The 26,470-nt window shown below is 39.6% G+C and overlaps 1 protein-coding gene across 2 annotated transcripts in view; it reads right to left on the reverse strand.

Moving 5' to 3' along the window:
• NKAIN3 (sodium/potassium transporting ATPase interacting 3) overlaps positions 1-22,663 on the reverse strand; it is a 617,710-nt gene extending 595,047 nt beyond the window's left edge. The window contains exon 1 of one of the 2 annotated variants that reach the window (XM_036907519.2): positions 22,005-22,663. In XM_036907519.2, the coding sequence (XP_036763414.1) occupies positions 22,005-22,058 (54 nt within the window). In that variant the 5' untranslated portion in view covers positions 22,059-22,663. The remainder of the gene's footprint in view (positions 1-22,004) is intronic. The other variant, XM_057498035.1, reaches the window with a different exon arrangement.
• Between the last annotated feature and the right edge of the window lie 3,807 nt (positions 22,664-26,470).

Raw genomic sequence — 26,470 nt, forward strand, 5'->3', positions numbered from 1 at the left:
AAGGCAGGGGGAAAAAAGAATGAGCTCCCTTTGAAGTAATGGAGGACTCAACTTAAAGCAGTCTTGTGGGGCATGGAACACCCTGAGAAATATGTCCCCAGGGTGCTGTTTATTTTCTCTGTGGTCATATATGATAAATGCAGGAATTACATTGCATATTTGAATTCACTGACTTTCAGATACTTAAAATATCAAGCCAAACTTATTGGGAAGGCATCATGCAATATTAAAGTTTGTAATTGTTTTAAATCTCATGTCTACAAATCCAAAGCAACCTGATTACTGTTTAGATACCACATCCACACATAAAAAGTGTACTGAAAAAATGCAACCAAAGAAGCTCCACCAGGTAGAGCTTCCCCGAGACTCTAACTTAGAGTGTTAGAAATTTAAGTGTGAATAAGACCCTGAGTAGCCAAAGAAATCCTGAAACAGAAGAGCAAAGCTAGAATCATCACACTTCCTAATTTCAAGCTGTACTATGAAGCTGTAGTCATCACAACAATATGATACTTGCATAAAACAAACAAATAGACCAATGGAACAGAATCAAGGGCCCCAAATTAAATCCAAGCATATATAGTCAACTAATATTCAACCAGGGAGCCAAGAATACTCAATGGAAAAAAGACAGTCTCTTCAATAAACACTGCTGGAATAATTGGATATTCATATGTAAAAGAATGAAACAGGACCCATATCATATACCACTCATAAAAATTAACTTAAAATGGATTAAAGACTTGAATGTTAACACCTGAAACCACGAAATTTCCTAGAAGAAGACTTAGGAATAAAGCTTCTTGACTTGGGCCTTGGTAATGATGTTTTGGATATGACACCTAAAGCATAAACAACAAAAGCAAAAATAAACAAGTGGGACTACATCAAAGCAAAAAGCTTCTGCACAACAAAAAAAAAAACCATCAACAAAAAGAAAAGGCAGTCTATGGAATATGAAAAAATATTTACAAACCATATATCTGATAAGAGGTTAATCTCCAAAATATATAAATAACTCACTCATACCATTCAAGAGCAAAAATATATAAATAGCCCAATATAAAAATGGGCAAAAGACCCAAATACACATTTTTCAAAAAAAGATACATGAAAGGCCACCTACATGAGAAGATGCTCAACATCACTAAGTCATTAGGAAAATGCAAATTAAAACTTAAAACCACAATCAGATATTTCATGCCTGTTAGGATGGCCATAATCAAAAGATAAGAATAACAAATGCTAGCATGGATGTGGACAGAAGGGAAACCTTGTGCACTCTTGTTTGGAATGTATATTGATACAGCCCCTATGGAAAACAACACAGAGGATCCACAAAAAAATAAATAAAAATAGGATTGCCAAATGATTCAGCAATTCCACTTCTGGGAATATACCCAAGGGAAATAAAAACACTAACTTGAAAAGGTATCTGCACCCCCATATTCACTGCAGCAAGACATGGAAACACCTAAGAGTCCACTGATTGAAGACGAATGGATAAAGAAGCTATGATACTAACTGCAATGGAATATTACCCATAAAAAAGGCAAGGACATCCTATCATTTCTGAAAACATGGATGTGCTCTGAAAGCATTATGCTAAGTGAAATAAGTCAAACAGGGGAAGATAAATACTATATGATCTTACTTACATTTAGAAATTTTTTAAAAATGAAAAAAATGCACCAAATTCATAGGAAAAGACACCAGAGTTGTGGCTACTAGAAGCAGAAGAGGATGGAGGAAGGGTAATTGGAGGAAGGAAGGTGGTTAAAATGTGCAAACTTTCAGTTAATTTCAAGATAAATGAGTACTAGGGATGTGATGTACACAATGACTACAGCTAACACTGTTGAATGATATATTGCAGAGCTGTTAAGACAGTAAATCCTAAGAGTTCTCATTACAAGGAAAAAAATGTTTTATCTCTTCTTTCTTTTCTTTATATCTATGTGAAATGATAGATGCTAGCTGAACCTATGGTAATAACCATTTCACAAATATGTAAATCAAACCATCATGCCAACAGTTAAACTTAAAATGATATGTGTCAATTATTTCTCAATAAAACTGGAAAAAAACTATTTCTAGGTGTGCCTGTGAAGGTACCTCTGGGAAGAGATTAGCACTTCATCAGTCGACTGAGTGAAGGAGATCTCCCTCAGGAATGCTGGTAGGCATCATCAGATCTGCTGATGGCCCAAGTAGAACAAAAGGGCAGAAAGAAGGAGAATTTGCTCTCTCTGTTTGAGCTGGGACATCCATCTTCTCCTACCCCTACCATCAGCATTCCTAGTTCTCATGTCTTCAGACTCAGGCTGAATTACACCACCAGCTTCCCTGGTTTCCCAGCTTACCGAGGGCAGAAGATGGGACTTCTAGCCTTTGTCTCCACCTAAACCTATTCCTATAATCAATCTCCCCAAATATGCATAGACTAGGATATATATATGTGTAAGTCATACTGGTTCTCTTTCTCTGGAGACCACTGACTAATACAGGCTGCATCAATTCTTTTGGACTAAAGTAGCCTCAATCTATTCTATTCTGTAAATCTTCAGAGAATTAATTTCCAAAGTCTTTTTCAATCAACTTCATAACACATCTTGTTCCAACAGAAGTGTTTCCCAAATTTGCTCATGCCTGCCATGTTGTAGAAGAGAGTAATTGCAGGGTGGTCGTTGTGCTTGGCTTTACTATGGAGAGAAAGCAGCAAATGTAGCAGCAGAAAGAAACATGCATGCACTCTCAAACTCCAGGTAGTAACTTTAAACAGTGATTTGGAAAGTAGACAGTTAAGAATTAATCACATTCATACCTAAATGAACATCAAACTCATCTTCTATAATGACACCTTTTATGCAACTGTTTTATCCACCATGTGGTGTCATAAAGCACCAATTCCTGCTATCACATATTCTCTTTTGTCAGGGAAGTGGCCTTGTTGAGAATGTCACATGGCTCCTTTCCCAGCCATATAGGTGGAAAATGCCAGATCATAAACACTTCTCCAGATGGCCTCTGAGAGTCTCCATAAGAGTGTCACACTCCAAGAAATACAACTGAGGAGAGAATTCATGGCATGATGAGGGCAGACAGTGGTCTTGAGAGCAGGGGCACAGGCCTTGTTATGTTGTAATTTTACTACCACAATGGACAGCTGAACATATTGAACTGCAGCTGGGCTTTGAAGAATGAGTAGCTCTGTAATGAAAACCAGTATGTAAACCTCAGTGTCTCCCCCTTTCTCCTTGGTAAGAGACTGATGCATAATACAAGGTAGAGTCACGAGCTAGCAGTTGTCAGAGCTTGGACACTAGCATGAAAGCTCGGGAACCAAGCGGTAAGGAGTAACAAGGGAGCGCTTTTGGAAGGCGAACAAGTTTCTCTAGGATGTCATCTTGTTATATTGTCTTTCATTCTATTTGCTTCTGAGAAAAAGGGGCTTAGGTACATGACTTAAAGTCCTAAAGGTGGCCAACCGAAGAGCCAAAGATAAATGTGCTATTCTGGCTCTCACTACTAGCTCAGAAACAGGGCTGGCTCAGAATAGGCAGAGTTGGATAATGATTCCAGGGATAAGGAAAACAGACTGAAGCAGGCGGCAGAGAGATAGGGTATTTTCCTTACAACATTCTGAGACAGCTCCATGTAATACTAATAATCCAACATTAGGCTAAATAATCTATTTTCCTTCATTTTTCCTTCCAAACTATTCCTAAATTAGCATCTCTTTAAGTCCTTACTCTTCTCAAAATACTTCACTGTAAGAAATAGGAAATTATCACATTCTTTTGTTTAAATATACCAGATCAATATTGACAAGACTGGATTGCTAAATATCATGCTTATATGAATGCCTTCCAATATTCGCTGCTTCAAGAATATGCAATTGCTGATTCATCTTTTGTCTGTAGTTTATTAATATTCAGATCTTTATTTCCAGGGCTTTCTTGCAAAATGTTATCATTGTACATAATGGAGTTTACACATGAATATGTAGTTGAATCCTTCCAAAAACCATTTTGCCTGTACTTGAATGCAATAGAAGAAACTAAGTACAAATATCAGGAACTCTCAGAAATGTTCAATGATTTTATTCACTGGGATTGTAGGTGAACATTTTAACATTTGCATTCTTTACAACACTAGCTTTTCACTCACACTGAGTTTAAACCTGTTTCTAATTTCTAATCTGACTCTCTGGTGCTAACTTGGTAAATTATATCACACTCAGTGTTGCTCTTACAGAGCTTGATCCTGCCATCTTGTTGTGATTCCCTGTGTGAGGTCAGCCTCTGGCACTCACTCAAGCACCTTGGGGAAATTGTGGTTACACAGCAGCTAACTGTCCATCAGCATAATTCTGATGTCTGTGGTAAAAAGGTTCTCCACTGCTTTTCCTTTTGCTCAGGGACATGGAAAACACCTCATGGCAAGTGATGCCTGACCCAAATCTAAATTTCATATTACCTCCTAGCTAAATATAATATGCAAAATACATATTAACTAAAGAAGTATATTTCTATTTATAAAAAAGAGTTCTAACTACCTTTGTCTTAAGGGTACTCTGAACCTTTCATTAGTAGAATGGCAATTAATCAACATTTTAAAATCAAATAAAGTTGTTAAATATGAAAAAATATAGGGAATAAAAGTTTAGATGTCTGAAAATATGTTTAAATACACTTATCTCTTCAGCGTCAATATGGTCCTCTAAAATAAGAAAATAGTATTACTTTCCAACATAATGGGACAAAAATCCATGCACAGTTTCTTCAACTACTAAACCAGTTTGTCATCAATAAGGAAAAACACACTAAAAAGATCAACATTCTGTGCTTTGTGTTGTCTTGAAAGAAAATCAAGCCATTGCTTATGGCTTAAACTCCCCAAAACCTTTGTCCTCCAATAAAAGTATCCTCCGTAGTGAAGGACTTTAAAAGTATGTGTAAAGAAACTTTTGAGCTAGTCAAACAAACATATTATAATAGATGACTGCTGCCCTGCTGCATAATGTAGTCTGTGAAATGTTACAAAACATTAAGTCTCCTACTTGTGAAATGCTTCAACAGAACCACATCTTGTGAAGGACAGATCCCTAAGGACAACTCCATCTATATTTCCAGCCACAGCTCTTTTAGATGAAAAGACTATTAGGACATTTTTGCAGGCTTCCTAATGGTTCAGTGACTTCATCTAATGCTTTCCTCTAATTGGCCCTGCATTTCAGACACTCAGTAGATGGTGTGGCTGCAACATTCAGATATTTGATAATAATGCTCTCCAAGGCCAAGGAGGAGTTTCCTATCAGAGAGAAAAAAGGGTTTTGGCTTAAGAACTTATGCAGAGAATGGATATTTCTGAGGAAAGGTCCCAATGGCATTACAAGATTATATGTGGACAGTGAAAACACTGTCAGAAGACGTTCATCTGTTGAAGAAAATAGAGCAAGCAAAAATGCAGAGTATTTGGTCTACAGAAAGCTTGCATTTCATTCTTTTGCTCAAGGAGAAATTGCAGTGCCCCCTGAGGGGCTCTAAAAATATATATCAATCATGAGAAAGCCACCTCCTACCAATGGAAATGGAAGGAAAAAAAACTGTTTAAATAGTTATGCCTCTTCTTATTAATAAAGTAACCTGGATCACATTTTAGAGGTAAGAGAAAAGATGGTGGCATGAGTAGTGTGGCAGAAATCTCCTCCCAAAATCATATATATTTTGAAAATACAGAAAATACAACTGTGCCTAAAAGAGTGACCAGAAGCAAAGTGCACCAGCCAGTCTATATCTGGAAGAAGTCAACATCTCACAGAAAAGGGTAAAGTAAAAAAGCCATGACCTGGCAGGACCCAAGCACTCCCCACACCCCAGCTCACCAGTGCGAGGAAGAGAATCAGAGCAGAGAGGGAGTGGAAGCACAGGACTGCTAAATACCCAGCCCTAGAAGTCTGCCCCTGGAAGCACAGTGCTCTAGAGATTAGAGGGGGTGAAAACCAAAGTCTGAGACTAAGACTGCGAACAGGTTCCCACAACCACTGCCTTGGGACAAAAGAAAAGCAGGTGCTTTAAAAGACTTCTCAACAGTTAGAAGGCTGCTAAAGGGCAAGGGTTTAGGAGAAGGAACAAGTGGACAAAATTGTCCTGGCACACTCAGTCCAGCAGGCTCAGAACTTTCAGGAGCTTCACATGCCCTATCCTCCTGGTTGCCAACACAGCCCTGAGGTCCCTCACTGCAATAAGCAGCCTGCCACTTCTTCCTCCCTGCCAGCAACTGCATGCAAACTGGCTTTCCCCGCCATTGCTGCAGATCAGCCAGAGGACACCCCTGCCTACAACAACTACACAGCATAACGCAGAGGCTTCTCCCAGTGTGCAGCTAACCAGCCAGACCCAGAGGCTGCTCCCTGCATATGGTTAACCAGCACAGAAAGTGGAGACAGGCATGGCGACCGGCAATCAAAAAGGGACTTTGTCCTCCCAGCTGACACCCATGCCACTCACCAGTAACCAAACCCATCACTCCAAGACCATAAAAAGGCAGAGAAGAACCTTGAATCCCAAAACACCAGAAAGAGGGCTCAGAGAGACTGAAATCACCAATCTTCATAAAAAATAATTCAAACTAAAAGTCATAAACATGTTAATGGAGCTACAGAAAAATATTCAAGAGCTAAGGGATGAATTCAGGAGGGAGAAAACAGAAATGAAACAAACAATGGATGGATTTAAAAGCACAAAGGTGAGGTGGAGGAGACAATTAATAGAATAGAAATCAGAGAACAGGAATACCCAGAAGCTGAGACAGAGAGAGATGAAGGATCTCTAGGAATGAAAGAATATTAAGAAAATTGTGTGACCAAACCAAAAGGAACAATATTCACATTATAGGGGTACCAGAAGAAGAAGAGAGAGGAAAAGGGATAGAAAGTGTCTTTAAAGTAATAATTGCTGAAAAATTCCCCAATCTGGGGAAGGAGATAGTCTCTCAGGCCATGGAAGTCCACAGATCTCCCAACACAAGGGACCCAAGGAGGACAACACCAAGACATATAATATTAAAATGGCAAAGATAAAAGACAAGGACAGAGTATTAAAAGCAGCCAGAGAGAGAAAAAAGATCACCTACAAAGGAAGAAAAGGTTTTTTTTTCAAAATGAGTTTCATTTTTATAATGAAAAAAAATTTTTACACAATCAACGTAAACACACCAAGTTGTTTTTTTGCAAAAAATATTTTTAAATAAATTTTTGTCTTTTTTTTTTTACATTCTGATATACATATGTAACAAGGTTTGTGGCACTGTAACCAGAATTAAATTTTAAAAAATTATCAAAGGAAAAAGGTGGGAAGGAAATAATAATTGGTTTTGTTTAATTCCTTTCTCTCTCCACACTGGCAAATTTGCCCTATTTGTCTATTATTCAACTGCCAGCTCTAACTTGTTTGCACATGCAAACACCATTTTATTGCACAAGAAGCCAGTAAAGACATATGGTATAATGGTCAGTTCCTTGCTATTTCAAAAAAATCTCTTAAACCCAGAGCAGGCTATCATCAGACTGCTCAGCAGAAACCTTACAGGCCAGAAGAGACTGGCATGATATATTCAATGCAATGAAACAGAAGGACCTCGAACCAAGAATACTCTACCCAGCAAGATTATCATTTAAATTTGAAGGAGGGATTAAGCAATTCACAAATAAGCAAAAATTTAGGGAATATACCTCCCACAAACTATTCCTACATGTATTTTAAAAGGACTGCTTTAGATGGAAGTGTGCCTAAAACTAAATAGCTATCACCAGAGAAAATAAAACCACAGCAAAGGAAGTAGACCAATTAAATACAAGTCAAATGCAAAATTAAATCATCTACCCATAAAGTCAGTAAAGGGATACACAAAGAGTATAGAATATGACATCTAACATATAAAGAGTGGAGGAGAAAGAAAAAGCAGGGAGAGAAAAAGAATCATCAGACTGTGCTTATAATAACATAATAAGTGAGTTAAGGTAGACTGCTAGATAGTAAAGAAGCTGCCCTAGAACCTTTGGTAACCACGAATCCAAAGCCTGCAATAGCAATAATACATATCTATCGATAATCACCCTAAATGTAAATGGACTGAATGCACCAATCAGTAGACAAAGAGTAATAAAATGGATAAAAAAGCAAGACCCATCTATATGCTGTCTGCAAGAGAGTCACTTCAAAACCAAAAACATATACAGACTAAAAGTGAAGGGATGGAAAAGATATTTCATGCAATAAAATAGGGAGAGAAAAGCAGGTGTTGGAGTACTTTTATCAGGAAAAATAGACTTCAAAACAAAGAAAGTAACAAGAGACAAAGGACTTTATATGATAATACAGGGGTCAGTCCAACAAGAGGATTATAAATGTTTACATTACAAAACCATTATAAATGTTTATGTACCCAACACAGGAACACCCACATATGTGAAACAAATACTAACAGAATTAAAGGGGAAAATTGAATGAAATGCATTCATTTTAGGAAAGCAACACACCACTCACTCCAAAGGACAGATCAACCAGACAGAAAATAAGTAAGGACACAGAGGATAAGTAAGGAAGAGCACATTAGAATAAATGGACCTAATAGACATCTATAGAACATTCCACCCAAAAGCAGCAGGATACACATTCTTCTCAAGTCACATGGAATATTTACCAGAATAGACCAAAAATTAGGCCACAAAAGGGGCTTCAGCAAATTCAGAAAGATAGAAATTGTACCAACCAACTTCTCAGATCACAGAGGTATGAAACTAGAAATAAATTGTCCAAAAAAACAAAGAGGCTCACAAACACATGCAGGCTTAACAACATGCTCCTAAATAATCAATGGATCAATGACCAAATTAAAACAAATATTAAGCAATATATGGAGACAAATGAAAACTACAGCACAATGCCCCAACTTCTGTGGGACACAGAGAAGGCACTTCTAAGAGGAAAGTATATAGCAATCCAGGGATATTTAAAGAAGGAAGAACAATCCCAAATGAACAGTTTAAATTCACAATTATTGAAACTGGAAAAGGAAGAGCAAATGAGGCCCAAAATCAGTAGAAGGAGGGACATAATAAAGATCAGAGAAGAAATAAACAAAAATTGAGAAGAATAAAATAATAGAAAAAATTAATGAAACCAAGAGCTGGTTCTTGACAAAATAAACAAAATAGATAAACTCCTAGCCATACTTATTGAGAGAAAAAGGGAATCTACACACATAAACAGAATCAGAAATGAGAAAGGAAAAATCACTATGGACACCACAGAAATACAAAGAATTATTAGAGAATATTATGAAAAATTATATGCCAACAAACTGGATAACCTAGAAGAAATGGAAAACCTTCTAGAAAAATACAACCTTCCAAGACTGACCAAGGAAGAAACAGAAAATCTAAACAGACCACTTACCAGCAATGAAATTGAATCAGTAATCAAAAATCTACCCAAGAACAAAACTCCCAGACCAGATGTATTCACCACTGAATTTTATCAGACATTTAGAGAAGACCCATTCTCCTTAAAGTTTTACAAAAAATAGAAGAGGAGGAAATACTTCCAAACTCATTCTATGAAGCCAGCATCACTCTAATACCAAAACCAAGAAAAGACACCACAATAAAAGAAAACTACAGACCAATATCCCTGATAAATATAGATGCAAAAATACTCAATAAAATATTAGCAAACCAAAATTCAATAATACATCAAGAGGATCATATATCATGATCAAGTGGGATTCATCCCAGGGATGCAAGGATGGCAAAACATTTGAAAATCCATCAACATCATCCATTATATCAATAAAAAGAAGGACAAAAATCACATGATCTTCTCCAATTCAACATGCATTCATGATAAAAACTCTCAACAAAATGGATATAGAGGGCAAGTAACTCAAAATAATAAATGCTAAACATGACAAACCCACAGCCAACAGCATACTTAACAATGAAAAGCTGAATGCTTTTCCTCTAAGATCAAGAACAAGACCAGGATGCCCACTCTCTCCACTTTTATTCAACATTGTTCTGGAGGTCCTAGCCACAGCAAAAAGACAACACAAAGAACTAAATGACATCAAGATTGGTAAGGAAGAAGTTAAACTATTACTATTTGCAGATGACATGATATTGTACATAAAAAACCCTGAAGAATCCACTCTAAAACTAATAGAACAATATCTGAATTCAGCAGAGTTGCAGGATACAAAGTTAATACACAGAAATTTGTTGCGTTCCTATGCACTAATGTTGAACTAGCATAAAGAGAAATCAGGGAAACAATTCCATTCACAATTGCATCAAAAAGAATAAAATACCTAGGAATAAACCTAACCAAGGAAGTAAAAGACCTATACTCTGAAAACTGCAAGACACTCTTTAGAGAAATCAAAGAGGACACTAATAAATGGAAATTCATCCCATGCTCTTGGGTAGGAAGAATTAATATTGTCACAATGGCCATCCAGCCTAAAGCAATCTACAGATTCAATGCAATCCCTATCAAAATATCAACAGCATTCTTCATCAAACTGGAACAAATAGTTCTAAAATTCATATGAACACAAAAGACCCTGATTAGCCAAAGCAATCCTGAGAAGGAAGAATAAAGCAGGGGGGATTACACTCCCCAACTTCAAGCTCTACTACAAAGTCACAGTAATCAAGACAATTTGGTTCTGGCACAGGAACAGACCCATAGACCAATGGAACAGACTAGAGACCCCAGATATTAAACCAAGCATACACGGTCAATTAATACACAATAAGGGAGCCATGGATATACAATGGTGAAATGACAGCCTCTTCCACAACTGGTGTTGGCAAAACTGGACAGCTACATGCAAGAGAATGAAACTGGATCACTGTCAAACCCCATACACAAAAGTAAATTCGAAATGGATCAAAGACCTGAATGCAAGTCATGAAACTATAAAACTCTTAGAAGAAAACATAGGCAAAAATCTCTTAAATATAAACATGAGCAACTTTTTCATGAACATATCTCCCTGGGCAAGGGAAACAAAAGCAAAAATGAACAAGTAGGACTATTTCAAACTGAAAAGCTTCTATACAGCAAAGGACACCATCAGTAGAACAAAAAGGCATCCTACAGTATGGGAGACTATATTCATAAATGACATATTCAATAGGGGGTTGACATCCAAAATACATAAACAGCTCACACACCTCAACAACCAAAGAGCAAATAACCCAATTAAAAAATGAGCAGAGGTTCTGAACAGACACTTCTCCAAAGAAGAAATTCAGATGGCCAACACACACATGAAAAGATGCCCCACATCACTAATCATCAGAGAAATGCAAATTGTAACCACAATGCGATATCACCTTACACCAGTTAGGATGGCCAACACCCAAAAGACAAGGAACAACTAATGCTGGCAAGGATGTGGAGAAAGGGAAACCCTCCTACACTGCTGGTGGGCATGTAAATTAGTTCAATCATGTGGAAAGCACTATGGAGGTTTCTCAAAAAACTATAAATAGAAATACCATTTGACCCAGGAATTCCACTCCTAGGAATTGACCCTAAAAATGCAGCAGCCCAGTATCAAAAAGCCATAAGCACCATTATGTTTATCACAGCACTATCTACAATAGCCAAGAAATGGAAGCAACCTAAGTGTCCATCAGTAGATGAATGGATAAAGAAGAGGTGCTACATATGCACAATGGAATATTATTCAGCCATAAGAAGAAAACAAATCCTACCATTTGCAACAACATGGATGGAGCTACAGGGTATTATGCTTAGTGAATAAGCCAGGCAGAGAAAGACAAGTACCAAATGATTTCACACATCTGTGGAGTATAACAACAAAGCAAAAACTGAAGGAACAAAACAGCAGTAGACTCACAGAACCTAAGAATGGACTAACAGATACCAAAGGGAAAGGGACTGGGAAGGGAGGGTGGGAAGCGAGGGATAAGGGAATTAAGGAGCATTATTATTAGCACACATAATGTAGCAGGGCACGGGGAAGGCAGTATTGCACAAGGAAGACAAGTAGTGACTCTATAATATCTTACTATGTTGATGGACAGTGACTGTAATGGGGTATGTGATAGGGACTTGATAATAGGGGGAAAGTGTAAACCACAAGGTTGCTCATGCAATTGTATATCAATGACACCATAATTTTAAAAAGTCACATTTGTAATAAAGAAATTGCTTGCTTAAATATTTACTCTTTCCCACAGGTTTGGCATAAGCCCAGAGACAACTCTCTCTTCTAAGCCAGTCATAAAGTAACACATAAAATTTTGTTATCCATATTTCTACATTTCTGATGGCTTAAGCCATGTCATAGTATATGATTTCAATTCACTGCTTAATCTCTCCACATTTCAGTTTTCTCATCTGGAAATTGGAATATAGTCACATCTGCCTCATGGAGATGTTATAAAAATGAAACAGGGGAACTGAAGGTCAACATTTGTTCCACAATGTAACAATGATTTCTTTTTTAAAATCCAGAAATTGACTTTATAAGCCAAATATCTTATAATGTGTTCTCAACGAAATCATCTCCTCATATCCTCCTTCAAGACTGACTATTTAAGATCCCAATGTGGGGACAGTGGACAAATGAATTTTATCAGAATCCTGGAAGAACCAGATGTGGTGCAAGAAGGTATTCTGATCTTTTTGCCATCAATGACATGACAATCCCTATGGAAGAGCTAACGAGGCTCAATAGGGTGGAGGGTGGAATAGCTGAGACTGGAGCAGATCCTCCCTCATGAGTGAGAATCCGTTTACACCCATTAGGCAGACATGACTCTCCCTCACAGTGAGGGAGGGATTCTGGAGTCTAGTCCATCACCTGGAAGTGAAACCCTGACCTATTATCAATTCTGGATCATACAGCATAAATCAGTTATCAACTACAGTGTTTAAGGAGATCCCGAAGCTTTTATATAAAAGGAGTCAATATTGAAATGTTAAAAAAATAAAACCTTCTATGTTACGTTTAAACAATTTTACTGATGCACTCAAAGCAATAAATTAAACATTTATGTTAGGCAATATACTGTCTGTTCATGCATTAATTAGTTGCATTAAGGACCTATAAATCAGTTCCTGCTTGTACCAGAAAGAAAATTGGATTTCTTCTGATGAAAACCCCTGCCCAGTGGTGTGCTGGTAAATGTTTAATAACTGTCTCTGAGGGGTGGAAGGAAGACCTGATGTGTGGTTTTGTGGATTTAATGATGTAAATACTTCCACCATAATAGATTTCTAGCTACTAATATGATATCACTAGCTGCAGAGTTGGAAAGAGATGCTCAGAGCACACAGTTACAAAGAATTTCTAACATACACACACTATAGATACAAAAATAATCCCTGGAGCATAGATAACAGCACAATACAGTAAAAAATAATTAGGATGGGTTGAGTTTGGAATATTTATTACCAGTGTTTTTGATATGGTTTAAAATTATATAATTCATTTTTAATAAAGGCTGTAAATAACAAGTCTGAAGAATTTCTGGAAAAGTAACAGTAACTCTCCACAGGTGGTACAAACTGGCTCTAGTACATCACTACATCCATCGGCTATTCATTGTCCAGATCAAAAGCAAATGCAGAGAAGACAGCACAAAAATCAAAGCAAGAGAAATTCAATTTAAATATATATGGAGGATTTCACGAACAGTAAAAGTTTCCATTCCCAACAGGCTTCAGTACTGAAGATTCATGCACAGTCCAATCATGGTGTTCATAACAAGTCCAGCTAATTTCTTGTGTTATCTCTCAAATCTAAGAAATGTTACCTTTCATGAACTATAATTTGAAAGAGCTCACTCATCCAGTATTTATACTTTAAATATAAATTTATAAAGAGCTGCCATTAACAGGAATTTTCTATTTCCCATTATCTTAATTATGATCAGTTACAGCTAGTTATCAGGACAGGAAACATAACTTTCGGATAGAGCATTCCTCTTTGTACCTTAATTAACCAATTTAACCAATCAACCTCTACAGCCTGGGGCTTCCCACATGTACGCACTTATTATGCTACATATTAATCAATACCAAAGTACCACCACCATGTCTCTAATTACTGGAAAAGAAGCTGTCAGAAATATATTTACGACTTATCCATTGAGATCATATCTCTTATGAGAATATGATAGCTAAAATCATATTCCAGTACCTCGTGTTAATTAAGAAACTGGGCACCTGTATGAAACCATTCATAAAACAAATACCTGTGGAGAGAAGGGAAAGAAGAAACTCAAACGTTTAATTCTACTTAATCAGTCAGGAATACAATCAATCAGCAAAACCATTCGAAAGAGTGGTCCTTTACACAAAAAAAGAAGAAAAACTAGAAAAAAAGAACGAGATGACTAACACTGCATGATCTTGCCCCTGATTCCCTTCACAACAGACCATCAGTCGTGCTTCCTCAGCCCTCGTTAGCATTCCCGAGCCCGCTGCCCACCAGCCTTCATTCTTAACTCCCTTTCCCAACAGACACAGGCTTCTCCAAATCAAGGAACTGGGGATTCTCTGATTAGCATCAAACAGAACAGCAACCTTCTAGTTTGAGAATTGCACCTTCCCTATCTTAGATCATCAAGTAAGACTCAATGCTTTCCCAAGATTTATTTTTGTACTATGCCTATCTTAAATTATCTTATGATAGGGACTACTCTCTTAGGGGGAAAAAGAACTAGGCAAAATGAAAATCCACATAGAAGTAACCAGAATAAAAATGATTTTATTAAAATTGGGGACAATATTTTAAAAATCAATAGCATTTGATATTTTCTGAAGAATTAAAGAACAAATACATATAAACATTCCCATTCCAGTGAACTCTGTTCATTTTCATTTTCCATTTTACAACATTGAGTGCTGTTTTTGGTACTGTTTTCCACTATCTTTTCACTCTCTCTTGAGGCAATCTTGTCCAGGTCTTTAAATACCGATGTTGCTCCTGATGCCCGATGCTGCCTATTCTGTCCACTCTTGTTCTCTTAGTTTCAAGCTCATATACTTGACAGTTATTTGGCATTAGGCATCCAAATTTTAAAGTGCCCAGAACAGAACCCAGATATCTCCAAACACACACTCCTGCTCCATCCCACACCCACAACACCTAATTTTGCCACCTGCAGTGAAAAGTACCACAATTACATTCTGTTATGCTGTGTAGGTCAGCCCCTCAGCCAATCCTGGGCTTTCTGCTCCTAAATTATGACTCCAGTCCATCATTTGCTCCATCCATGCTGTTATTACATGTGTCTGGCTCACATTATCTCTTGCTCAGAAAAACAGAAGAGCATCCTGTCTCCCACTTCCTTTCATTTCCCTTAATCTGTTCTCTATTCAGCAATGAGAATATTTTGAAATACAAGCCCCATGATACAAGGCCTCTGTTTAAAAGGCTCCAGTGGATTCACATGACTCCTTAAACGAAGTCTGGTGTCACTGCACACATCCAATGCCATCTCATTGGACACATGCTGTCTCATACTGCACCCTAGCTACATCAGACTCCTGTCACCTGGAAACTTACCATACTCTTTCCAAACTGGAGGCTTAGCACAGTTTCCTCTGCTTTGAATAGTCCCCCTTTCTGTGCATGACTGACTGCTGGTCACTCTTTCAGAGTCAGCTTCCAATTTCTGGGAAGTCTTCCTGACCACCTCATCTAAGAAAATCGTACCCCCCTACCTCTCTGTGAAGGGAGTATATTACACTTTCCATGTCCTCCATGGCTCTTAACAGTATTTGTAATTAGGTACTATTTGTTTGCATATTTATCTACAGCTCTCTGCCCTCAGACATAAACTCTATAAGAGCAGGTCTACATCCAAGGAGTTCACACCTGTACACCAGTGCTTAGGGACTCTATGAATATTTGTTGAATGTTATTGATTATTTTAAGTACAGGAAGCAAAGAACAGAGTAAAGAGAGTATGGACTCAAATCTAAACCCTGGTTCCATCATTTACCAGCTATACGGTCTTGGGCGTGTTACTTAAACACGCTTTGCTTCAATTTCTGAATCTCTAAACTGACTGGTTTATAAGAACTACATAATTTCATAGATATAAAGTACCTAGAAAAATGCCCTGAACATTAAAAAGTCAATAAAGTTTAGCTCTTCATTTATGCATTAATTTATTCCCCAAATATTTACTGCATGCTTACCCTTTACAGGGGGTAGTGGAAGATTCTGTGTCTAAATCAAAGTCTTTGCCCTTAGTGGACTTAAAATCCAGTAAAGGAAATAGCACATAACCAAGGAGTTAAACACAAAGATTAGTGTCCTGTGAAAATAAAATAAAATAAAAAAATAGAAGACCTGCATTAGTTTGCTAGGGCTGCTGAAACAAAGTACCACCTGCTGAGTGGCTTAAACCACATAAATCTATTGTCTCACTCACAGTTTTGGAGGCAAGAAGTCTGATATCAAGGTGTTGGTGAGGTTGTTTTCTCCTGAGGGCTGTGTGACAGAATCTGCTCCAAGCCTTTCGTCTAGCTTTGCTGCCATCTTTGGCTTTCCTTGGCTTATCAAAGCATCTCCCCAATCTCTCTGTTCATCGTCACCGGGTGCACTTCCTGTGGGCATACCTGGGTCCACGTGTCCCCCTTTCTATGAGGACACCAGTCACACTGGATTAAGGGCCCACCCTACTCCAGTATCACCTCCTCTTAACCTAAGATCAGTAATGTTCTGCAATGACCATTTTTCCAAATAAGGTCAGATTCTGAGTTACTAGGGTTAGGACTTCAACATAAGAATTTGGGTAAGCAGGACACAGTTCAATCTGCAACAAAACCATAAGAATACAATATTTCCCAAATAAATTAAATACTCTGAATGTACACCTGGATAACAAGGGAGCTGTAAATACATCTAGATTAGAGGAAAAAAAATGGATAATTCAACACCAATCACATAATAACCAGTCTCATTATGAACCATAATTTTTATTTCCCTAAGCTTTCCTAAGTTCCATAAGAAAAATATCTAAATATAGAAAAAGAATGGGAACTAAATGAGTAAGAACTACATTCACAGAAGAGCTTTTAAATTCAAAAATATGTTAAAAGATTCAGTCTATCTACATAATAAACTAAATGTACCTCTGTATCTACAGCCAAATGTCTATGAAAGGTGACTTGTATATTTCATAGAACTTAGTTTAAAAACGTGTTCCCACAACACACCACCGTTATTCAGATACCTCTCCACAGAGGTTATCTCAGCACTATAGTGTCACAGGTGGTCAAAAGATGGTTTGAATGTGGTATGAGAGAAAATTAACTTGGTTTTCACTGTAAGAAAAAAAATTACTAGTTTTAATTTGAGAGGATGTTCTCTAAAATAAAGATATATAGTCCATCAACGTGTTAAAAGCTGACTTTCCTATAAATCTTCTAAAGGTTTCTATTACTGCAGATATGTAAAGTGATAGTTTTGAATTTTGTTCCACTGATTAATAGGCCTAACAGGAATCTGGCTGTCACCTTTCCATAAAGATGCAAGGTACCATAAACCTCCCCTGGTAATAACAACACATAATAACAGGGACAAAATTTTGTTGAAAATGTGTTACAGTCTGACCTCTGTGATGTGAAGACTTCCAGAGCTCTGTGGGAACCACCCAAGTTCAACACCAGTGAAGCCCCTATAAGAAGACATCTCTGAAATGGCATGTGGAGTAAACTTTAGAGCTTAAAAACATGCAATTCAGACTCATTTAAATGTGGCAATTAAAAATACTTTACTAAAAGGATATGACCCAGTGTTCCTTTTTATTTCTAGGTAAAAAATATATATATATATGATAATACAAGACACATTATCCTAAGACAAGCAAAACCAAAAGTATCCTTACAAAAAATAAATATATTTAAAAGTTCTTGGATAACTATGAATCTGCTATACTGGGATGGATTGCTTTTCCAGAAAAGATTTATTTTGTACAGTTTTCTATGGGCATGTATTCATACTTTCCACTTTCCCTTTAAATTCAGTTAGCAGAATTAAGAACATGAATGTAAATAAAATCTGGGGCAAACACACAAATGTGCTTGGGGGTAGAAGTATGGAGAAAAAGTAATGGTGCAGGATGGCCAGAGCAATGGAAGGAAGGAAGTAGAAAAAAGACTGAGAATTTGCAAACCAAAGCTCATCCAAATACACTAACCTAAAAATGATAAATTCTCTCCAATTTTGTTCCCAGTCTGATGTTTTACTGTGGAGGAGGGTTTCAATGAAACATGAATGAGATAATAAAAACCTTTCATTTGTTTCTTTGACTTTTAGAAGGAGCTAATGTGCCATCTTTTAATGACCTGAACAGTTACTCCTAGTCATTTAATGTGTAGATGGTCTTCAGCAAATGTGTTCTCCAAATGCCATTCCCCTCTCAACACCCACACTGTTTACTGCTTCACAACCTCCACTTCCAACAGTTGGTGGGAGCAGAAAAAGACATGAAAGGGAAAAAGAAGACAGCTGGTTGCTGTGGAAATAATAACTAGATCCAGGAGTCCTATGTGGAGGAATGCTGGAGTCGCTTGTACCAACTCAGCGTAGGTTAAATTTGTAGAATTTTGTGAGCCAGTTGTTAAACAAAGGCATTATTTAAAAATAAATAATATAAATATATTTAAGTAAATCATATTAAAAAGAGTGGTACTAAATATTTAAAATGAATTACTTGTTAATGATTTTACTATTTCTTACTTTCTCTGTGCTTCTGAGGTTATTTATGCTTCTTTTATCTGTATGATGGGAATACCATGTAATAGTGCACTTCAAATTGGCAAAGGTGGGAGTATTTACACCAAAGAAATTGGCAAATGCTAAAAGCTGGGGTGTAATATTGTTTTGTTGATTGTCTAAACTTAAGTAAGCAATGGGGAATGCTTTCTAATAATGCGTATTAAACCTACAATGTATCATGTCATTACATTGCCAGCAGCACAAAAAATTGAGGAAATAATCTTCCAGTATTTCAAAACTATTACCCAATTCAGCAAAGACTCTGCTGGTGCTGGAGGAGGTCATGAAGAGGACATAACCAACAGGTGACCCTCAAGCGGGACCAGAGCAATAGTGTAGCCCCTCCCCTGTCCTTGGAGGGCAGATTCTGCCCACCATTCCCATAGTGGGAGCAGTTTCAAGGACACAGCCTTGAGAGAGCAATGTATTGTTGAGACCGTCTGAACTGTATACACGATTGAACTAGGTAAGGCCTCCAAATAAACTTTTTAAGATTCTGGCAGATGGGTGTAAAGAGCTACTCATCTTGCAGCCACTGAACAAGACTTGTACGTAAGTTCCTTGCCTCTTAAGCATGCCACCTACCAACCTGGAGGAGCCTGCCTCTTCCTTCAGTCTCCCCTTGCTCTCCTTGCATGGGAGCCAAGTTTGAATTTCACCCAGGAAGTTCCTGAGGTTACAAACCAACATCAGGTCACTGATGGAGTAAATGGCTTCCTTGTTTCACTTTCCTATTACTCCTCAAAGTAAATAAAAGCACAAACTAGCATTCATGTCAGAACTATAGTACCAAGAGTTCATCATATTCAACAAAAGCACTCTGCCAGAAATTGGCTATATAGAATTTACAAATAAGAACATCACATATTTTATTATTATTATTTGCCAACTCAATGTTACACATCCTTTATATATATATAAATGTAATCATAAGAATGTTGTATATTCATATATTTTTTTTGTCTGATATGTATTTATAAAGTGTTTATCATCACCTCTCTACTACCCAAAAACTACTGATTTGGAAAAGCTGTTTAACTCTGTAAGTACCCTTGTCTGCAAACTAGTGAAATGAATGCCTTCCTCAGAGGAGAATTTTAGGAGTAAAATAAAATAATGTTTATGCAAAAACACTGCATGGATTGCAAATATTAATTACTATCATAAATTCAGCAGATATGTATCAGCTCCTAATAAGAGTTCTCCTGAGGACTTGTAAGGTTTGCAAAGATGAATAACGTTTCATCCTTATCCTCAGGTTGCTTATGGTTTAGTGAAGGGAGATATGTGTAAATAACCTAAAATAATGTAAGAGGATGAGATGTATTCTATCAGAGAGAAAAGCACTTTTGCTATGCAATTAAAGAAAAAGAAGTGATTGATTTTACCTGAAGCACCAGGGAAGACTTCTTAGAGAAGGTGGAATTTTGAGACAAACTTTGAAGAGTAGGTTGCATTTAGATCAATTGAAAAGGTGTATGTGGAAAGTGGAAGCCTTCCAGGCTGACAGATGAAATACCAAATATACTACCATCATAAATATTAGAATACCATCTAAGGAAATCATAATTGTTTTGATGAATCCACTGCATCAAAACCCCTTACATGTTATTTCCATAAAAAACAGAAAGAATTATGCCATTGTAGATTATACAGTCTAGTGTGCCTATCTATAATCTTGCATATTCAGGAATGGACTAAATACTTATTCACTTTTTCCAATTTATAAGCCATATCCATTTCTAATAAACAAAGTGTCAATTAACTTATGACCTTTCCCTAGTGAAAGAAAACATTCATGTTCAAGTGGATTTTTGAAGTATTTTTTTTTCCAGAAAACTCCATAAACTATGTCTTATTTAACAGGATAGAAAGGACCGTCCCATAGATTTAAAGTAAAGTAGCCACTGATTTCAAATCTGTCAATACAGAAATGATGCACACATGTGAACAATGAAGAGCAGGTCTAAAGTGAGGTTATAATGGGAGAGTGGAACACTGAGGCAAGAGAAAAGTGAAACCTTTTAAAACATTCATGGAAACAAGGACTATTATAGGAAGAGCACTATTTTATCCTTCAGTTAATGAGCCTTGCAAGGGTTGATATTACTCTGTAAAGTTGAAAAGCATTTTCCTCTTGCTAGTCGAGTATGCTAGTTAGTGTTTGTGATTTTAAAAAACAAACAACACTTCAGAGAAAACTTGGCAGAGCATCTGCAGAATGTCTGAAGTGTAATAAAAAGGAGATGGCTATTAATCCCTTACACACAAAAGTCTGACATAAAACGTCTGCAGACTTGACCTCAGACGACTCTGAAATAGACCACAGTCCCGTCTATGTCCCGGTAGGGCCAACGGTATAAAAGCTTTCGCTCCACACTGAAATTCCTTCTATCCTTCACTCTGGTCTACAACTTCCATTTCATGCACTCCCTGGGCAAGCCACCGCGCCATGGGATCCTTTCACTCTGTTGTCTCCCTGATGACAGCTGTCAGTCTGTCGCTGACTGGACATGCAATATTTCAACAAAACCTAAAGAGAAACTGAAAGGGCAGGAGCTGAAATACTCGGTTTAAACACACACAGCCAGACCTCCCTGAAGATCTCCTCAAGCACCACCTTTCAACCTGCTGAAGGTAAGCACCATCTCACTCTTTAAGAGTTGGAGCTCCTCGTCTGCTCAGAACGTGGGCATTCCCACGCACCTTCTCATTAAACAGCGTCCCTGGAAATCATCCCAAGAGAAAGAGCTCACAAGCCCCCGTGAAACTTCAGCAGGAATGCGGAGGGTGCTAAAGCCAGTTGTCCAGCCGAGGGGCGGGGAAATCGCTCACTCTCCCGGCGCCTCGGCACCAACCTCCGGACCTCGTGGCGACGCCCGGCGGTCGCGTGGGGCCAGGAGCGAGACCGCGCCCTCCGGCACGGCAGGGGCGCCCGGGTGAGTGCCTGCGGGCTCAGGGCAGTGGGGTCGAAGCGGTGGGTACAGTGGGGCCCGGCGGGAGGGCCCGGCGGGAGCGGCCGGCTCGCCGCCCGACACTCCTGCACCCGGGGCTGTGGCCCGCGGAGGGAGCCGGCAAGGCCGGTTCCAGGGCAGGGACGCGCGTGGCAGGAGGGGACCCGGGGCAGAGGCCGGTCCCCGGGCAGGGGCGCGCGGGGCACTCACCAGCTGCAGCGCACAGAGGCAGATAAGCGAGCAGCGCCCGGTACAGCAGCCCATGGTGCCGGCGGCGTCCGAGCGGCGCTCGCGGCCAGAGATCCGCGTCCTCAGGCTCCGCTGCCTCCTGACTCCGGAGCAGTCCCCGCCCGGCGCTCGCCAGGCCCGGCCCGCGGCCGCCGCTCGCAGCTGTGGGGGTCTGGGCTCGCGCACCGCCTTTGTTAGTTTCCCGGGCGGGCAGAGGTCAGTACCGCGCACTCCAGCCGCGCGTCTGGCAGGGGCCCTGCCTCCCACTGTGCGGGTCTGCTTCTTGGGGAGGGGAAGCCGCGCGGGCGGGAGGGAGGCTACAGCTGGCGAGTGGGTGGAAGTCTGTTTAGGGGAGGGGAGTCCGCAGGAGGTGGGCGTCTGAGAAGTGGAGTGGGCTGTCTGGGTTGGGGTGTGTGTGTGTGTGCGCGCGCGTGTGTGGTGGTGGGAGGGGATGAATGAAAGGGAGTGCCACGGAGGAGGACTGGCCTGTCTTGTTAGGAGTCTTTGGAGAGAGAGGGAGAGGGGGAGAGAATGCGAATGTATGTGAATGAGCGTGAACTAGGGCGGCAGGTGGTGATGGAGACCCGGGCGGCCCGTGCAACTGCGGAGACCTCGACTCGGCTTTCTTGCTGCGGGTTGTGCTGGGTGTTGGGAGGGTGGTCGGAGTTGTGGGCAAAGAAAGGGACAGGGTTTTGTTTAGCTGCCCCGAAATGGGCAGGGTGGGAATTGAGATGGGCTGGTGTGCGGGGAAGAAGGGCCCAGAGGCGAGGAGCCAAGGGCGGCGAGAGCGGCGGAGTTCCAGGAGGGGCTCCCGACCTCGGGGCTACGAGCGCGGACCGGAAGGGAGCCGGCGGGCCAGTCCGCTGCGCCCCGGCTGGGCTGGATCCTCGGGGGTCTCAGAACCCGCCGCAGTCGGCTGCCGGGAGGGCGCCCCTGCTGGACTCTGGCACGGAAAGTTGGACTGAGTTGGCCTTGTGAGGGGAGAAGAGATGCGCCGGCTGGCAGCGCGGGGATAAATAAACCCGGACACCGAGAGGAGACCTGGCTTAGGCTCTTTGAAATTGTCACCAGGCATGAAAGAAGAGAAGACGATTAGGCTCTTTGAAATTGTCACCAGGCATGAAAGAAGAGAAGGCGAGAAAGCAGAGAATGTGTTGCTTTTTCTAGTAATAGAGAATATTTCGGAGATGAAGATAAATATGATTTATACCCAGAGATAATTAAATTTTTTGAGAGGGGATTAGAAAAAAGACCTGATCGCGGATAGTTAAGATCCAGGACTAAGTGTCCAGGATCCCAGGGAGACTCGATTGCTCTCTCTCACCTCACAGAATAGAGCAGGGGAGTTGTTCACAGGACTAAATTTCATCAGGGCTCCATGTCAGATTTCATGGGCATATTTGTGGTACCTGGTGGAGCTAAGCAGGGAGCTTGAGCGAGCCCGCTACAAGAACAGGGAACAGCCTCCAGGCCAGTTGTCTCCGAAGTGGCTTTCTTCAGAACTTGGCACAGAAACCTCGTTTCCAACCCACTGCTGCCCTCCTGGGTCCTTAGTGGTAGGTTACTAAGAAAAGGAAAGAGTGCCTTTAAAACACTCGCTCCATACAAGGAAACTCTGCTCAAGCCATTCCCGCAGGATTAAAGTTCTGTTTTTATTTCTTTTGTAATTTATTGGCTCTTTCTGAGCCAATATGTTTATAACTTAAAACTGTTATAGCCCCCAGGAAAATCTTTGCATGATATCTTTGAAATCTTAATAGGGACACAAGAAAACCTCGGGATTTGGGTCAACAAATGGGTCAAGAACCTTTATTATTTTAGGTGCCACCTCTGTCCATTATCTTGAAGTAGCGGAAAGTGGAATCAGATGTTTTTTTTTTTTAAACCCAACCTTTAAGACTTAAGTGATCAGAAATTATGAAGGCATGCTTTTTGTCACAAATAAACATAACTATCACTGTGCATGATGACTGAAAACAATAGAAAAAATGGACCTGACAAATAAGTAAGATAGCATATAGGAGTGTTCAATGCACCAACCGCTCTCAAAGCTGTAGGAGGCAGCTGCAGAGGGTGAGGACGTAAACAAGTCTATGTACAACTCCTAGAAATTATTGTAGCCTCTTCATCTCCAGAGATTGTGATGAATGATGATGATAAACATAATGACCCTTCCTATTAAATATGTTTATCCCAATATACTTTTTTCATCATTTTTAGTTGAGGAAATACCCAGTTTGCAGCTAACATGCATTGAATCCCTGCCAGGTACCAAGTACAAGCATCAGTCTAAGTGCTCTCTATGTATATTCACTTATTTAATTGTCACCGATGAGAGGGATCCTGTAAACATTCCCAGTGAAAAGATGTGAAATAGGGACAGGGAGTCAGTCCCATGGCTACTGAATGGGTGGAAAGGAATGCAAAACCGGGTAATCTGACTAGGAACTCCTTGGTTTACACATTCACTGTGCTGTCTCTGAAGTTTCAGACCCAAGGAATGTCTACACTCGAGCTCACTGCTGGCTGGGAAGTAGGCACAATAATTTGCACTGATCCTGCCTCAAGCATAAGTTCACCCATGTGGTGTGATTTCAGGAAACCAGGAGAGTCCTGTACCTTTCCCTTTTCCACTGCCCCCTGTACTGATCCACCCCTTGCATAATTTAAGACAGCTGAAAATGGCTTTGGCTTCCAAAGAGACGCAGAGAGAAGAAGCAAAGGTAACATAATGCTAGTAACAAATCTGGGAAGTGTGTGAAGCTACTTTTATTTGTCTCTGCAGACTTTTAGTCTCATTTTCTGAATTGAACTGCATCCTGAACTGAAAATCTTCCTCCCTTCCTGTTTCCTTCCTTCCTCAACCCAGCCTTCAAATATGTCTTACTCAGTTCATTTCTTAATTGCTTATTATGTCAATGGCTATGCTGGTTGCTAGGTTTGCAGTTTATATTGCAAAAGTAAAGGATACAGTCCCTCCCCTCCTCGCAGAGGCTTGGTGGTGGGAAGGGAGAGTATATGAGTCAAGGAAGTTGAGCCCATTCTGAAAGAGTTTTCTTCCTGGGAGGGTGAGGGAAGGCTTAAAAGAGGAATCACATGACTCTTGGGTAAAAGGGAAGAGAATAGAGAAAATGACAGAACAATGGAAAGAGTGGTGCCAGAAGAGGATTTTGTAAAAGGTGAGGAGGAAATAATAATCTAAGTAGCCAATCTGATATATGGTAGGTTGTAGTTGTATAGCCAACTTCCTCACTGTAGAATCTCAGGTCACTGCTTCCCCGTTAAGTCCCAATTTTCATGTGTAAAGTGGGTATGATGACAAAATTTGCCCCAGAGGACTAAGCCTGACATTTGTTCTTTATCCCCCATCTACACGCATCCTGCACTCAAGCAGGTTTCAGCCTCATGTCATATCCAAGAGCCCTCACTGACCACACCGTCTGAAATAACACCCCAGCCACTCTATTATAATTCCACTCAAAACACTGATTTGTTTACTTTATAATTTCCTATTTCCCCACTCAAAAACAAGGCTGTTTCTGCAATACTTATCATGAGTTAAACTCAAGATTTGTTGAACGAAAAAAGATAAAGTGTGCACATTTTCAGCATAATATTTCACACCGTTTTTAATATATATACACATATATGTAGGATATAATAAGTATTAAACATGTTGCACTCGTGTGCATATGGCATATGCACATGTGGCATATGATTCTATGGAGTCTTTTCTTTCTCTTGCTTTCTTCTACCCTTTTTATTTCTCAGTTTCTTGGTCCAGGCTCTCCGAAAGTTGAGAGAGAAGCAGTTTGTCAATTCCAAGACTATAAGAACTTAGTAGAAAACAGCAAGCCTAAAGACAAGGCTGGGAAGTGCAACTCCTAGATTTTATAGGATTTTCAAATCCTAGGTTTTGAGACACTAGCTTGAAGGATTTAAAGTTCCTCCTTAGTTATTCCACTGTTTCATTGTTTTTGTTTTTGTATTTTGAAGGCTTCCACTTTGACACTTTAGTTTGAGTGAAATGCTGTACAGTCTGGTCAAGCATTCTGCCATCTCCACTAAAAAGTTCCTAAATGTGCCACAAAGACATTCTTTTCTCTGGTGCCTCCTGGATGCTGGGCCACTCCTTGGCACCTTCTTGGAGCAAGCAAATTGCAATCCTCTACAGCTTTTCATATAACTGGCTGAACTTCATGAGTATCTGAACAGACATTGTAGTTCCAGGATGGCTGCTTATTTGGAGCAAAGATAAGGTCTACACTGGAGCAACATTTAGAGAGTTTGAAGCACAGCCATGGGGGCTACAGTGCATTAGTGTGCTGCCCAGTCAATGCCTGTTAAGATCACCCTACTAGTTAGAATTGATTCACTTGTTATGTGTAGCAATGAATGTTCCAGAATGTGGGAGCAGGAAGAGAGGTGATGGTTATAATTACAATATT

Source organism: Manis pentadactyla, chromosome 3 (genome assembly GCF_030020395.1).
Source record: "Manis pentadactyla isolate mManPen7 chromosome 3, mManPen7.hap1, whole genome shotgun sequence".
In the NCBI taxonomy this organism is placed as follows: Eukaryota; Metazoa; Chordata; class Mammalia; order Pholidota; family Manidae; genus Manis; species Manis pentadactyla.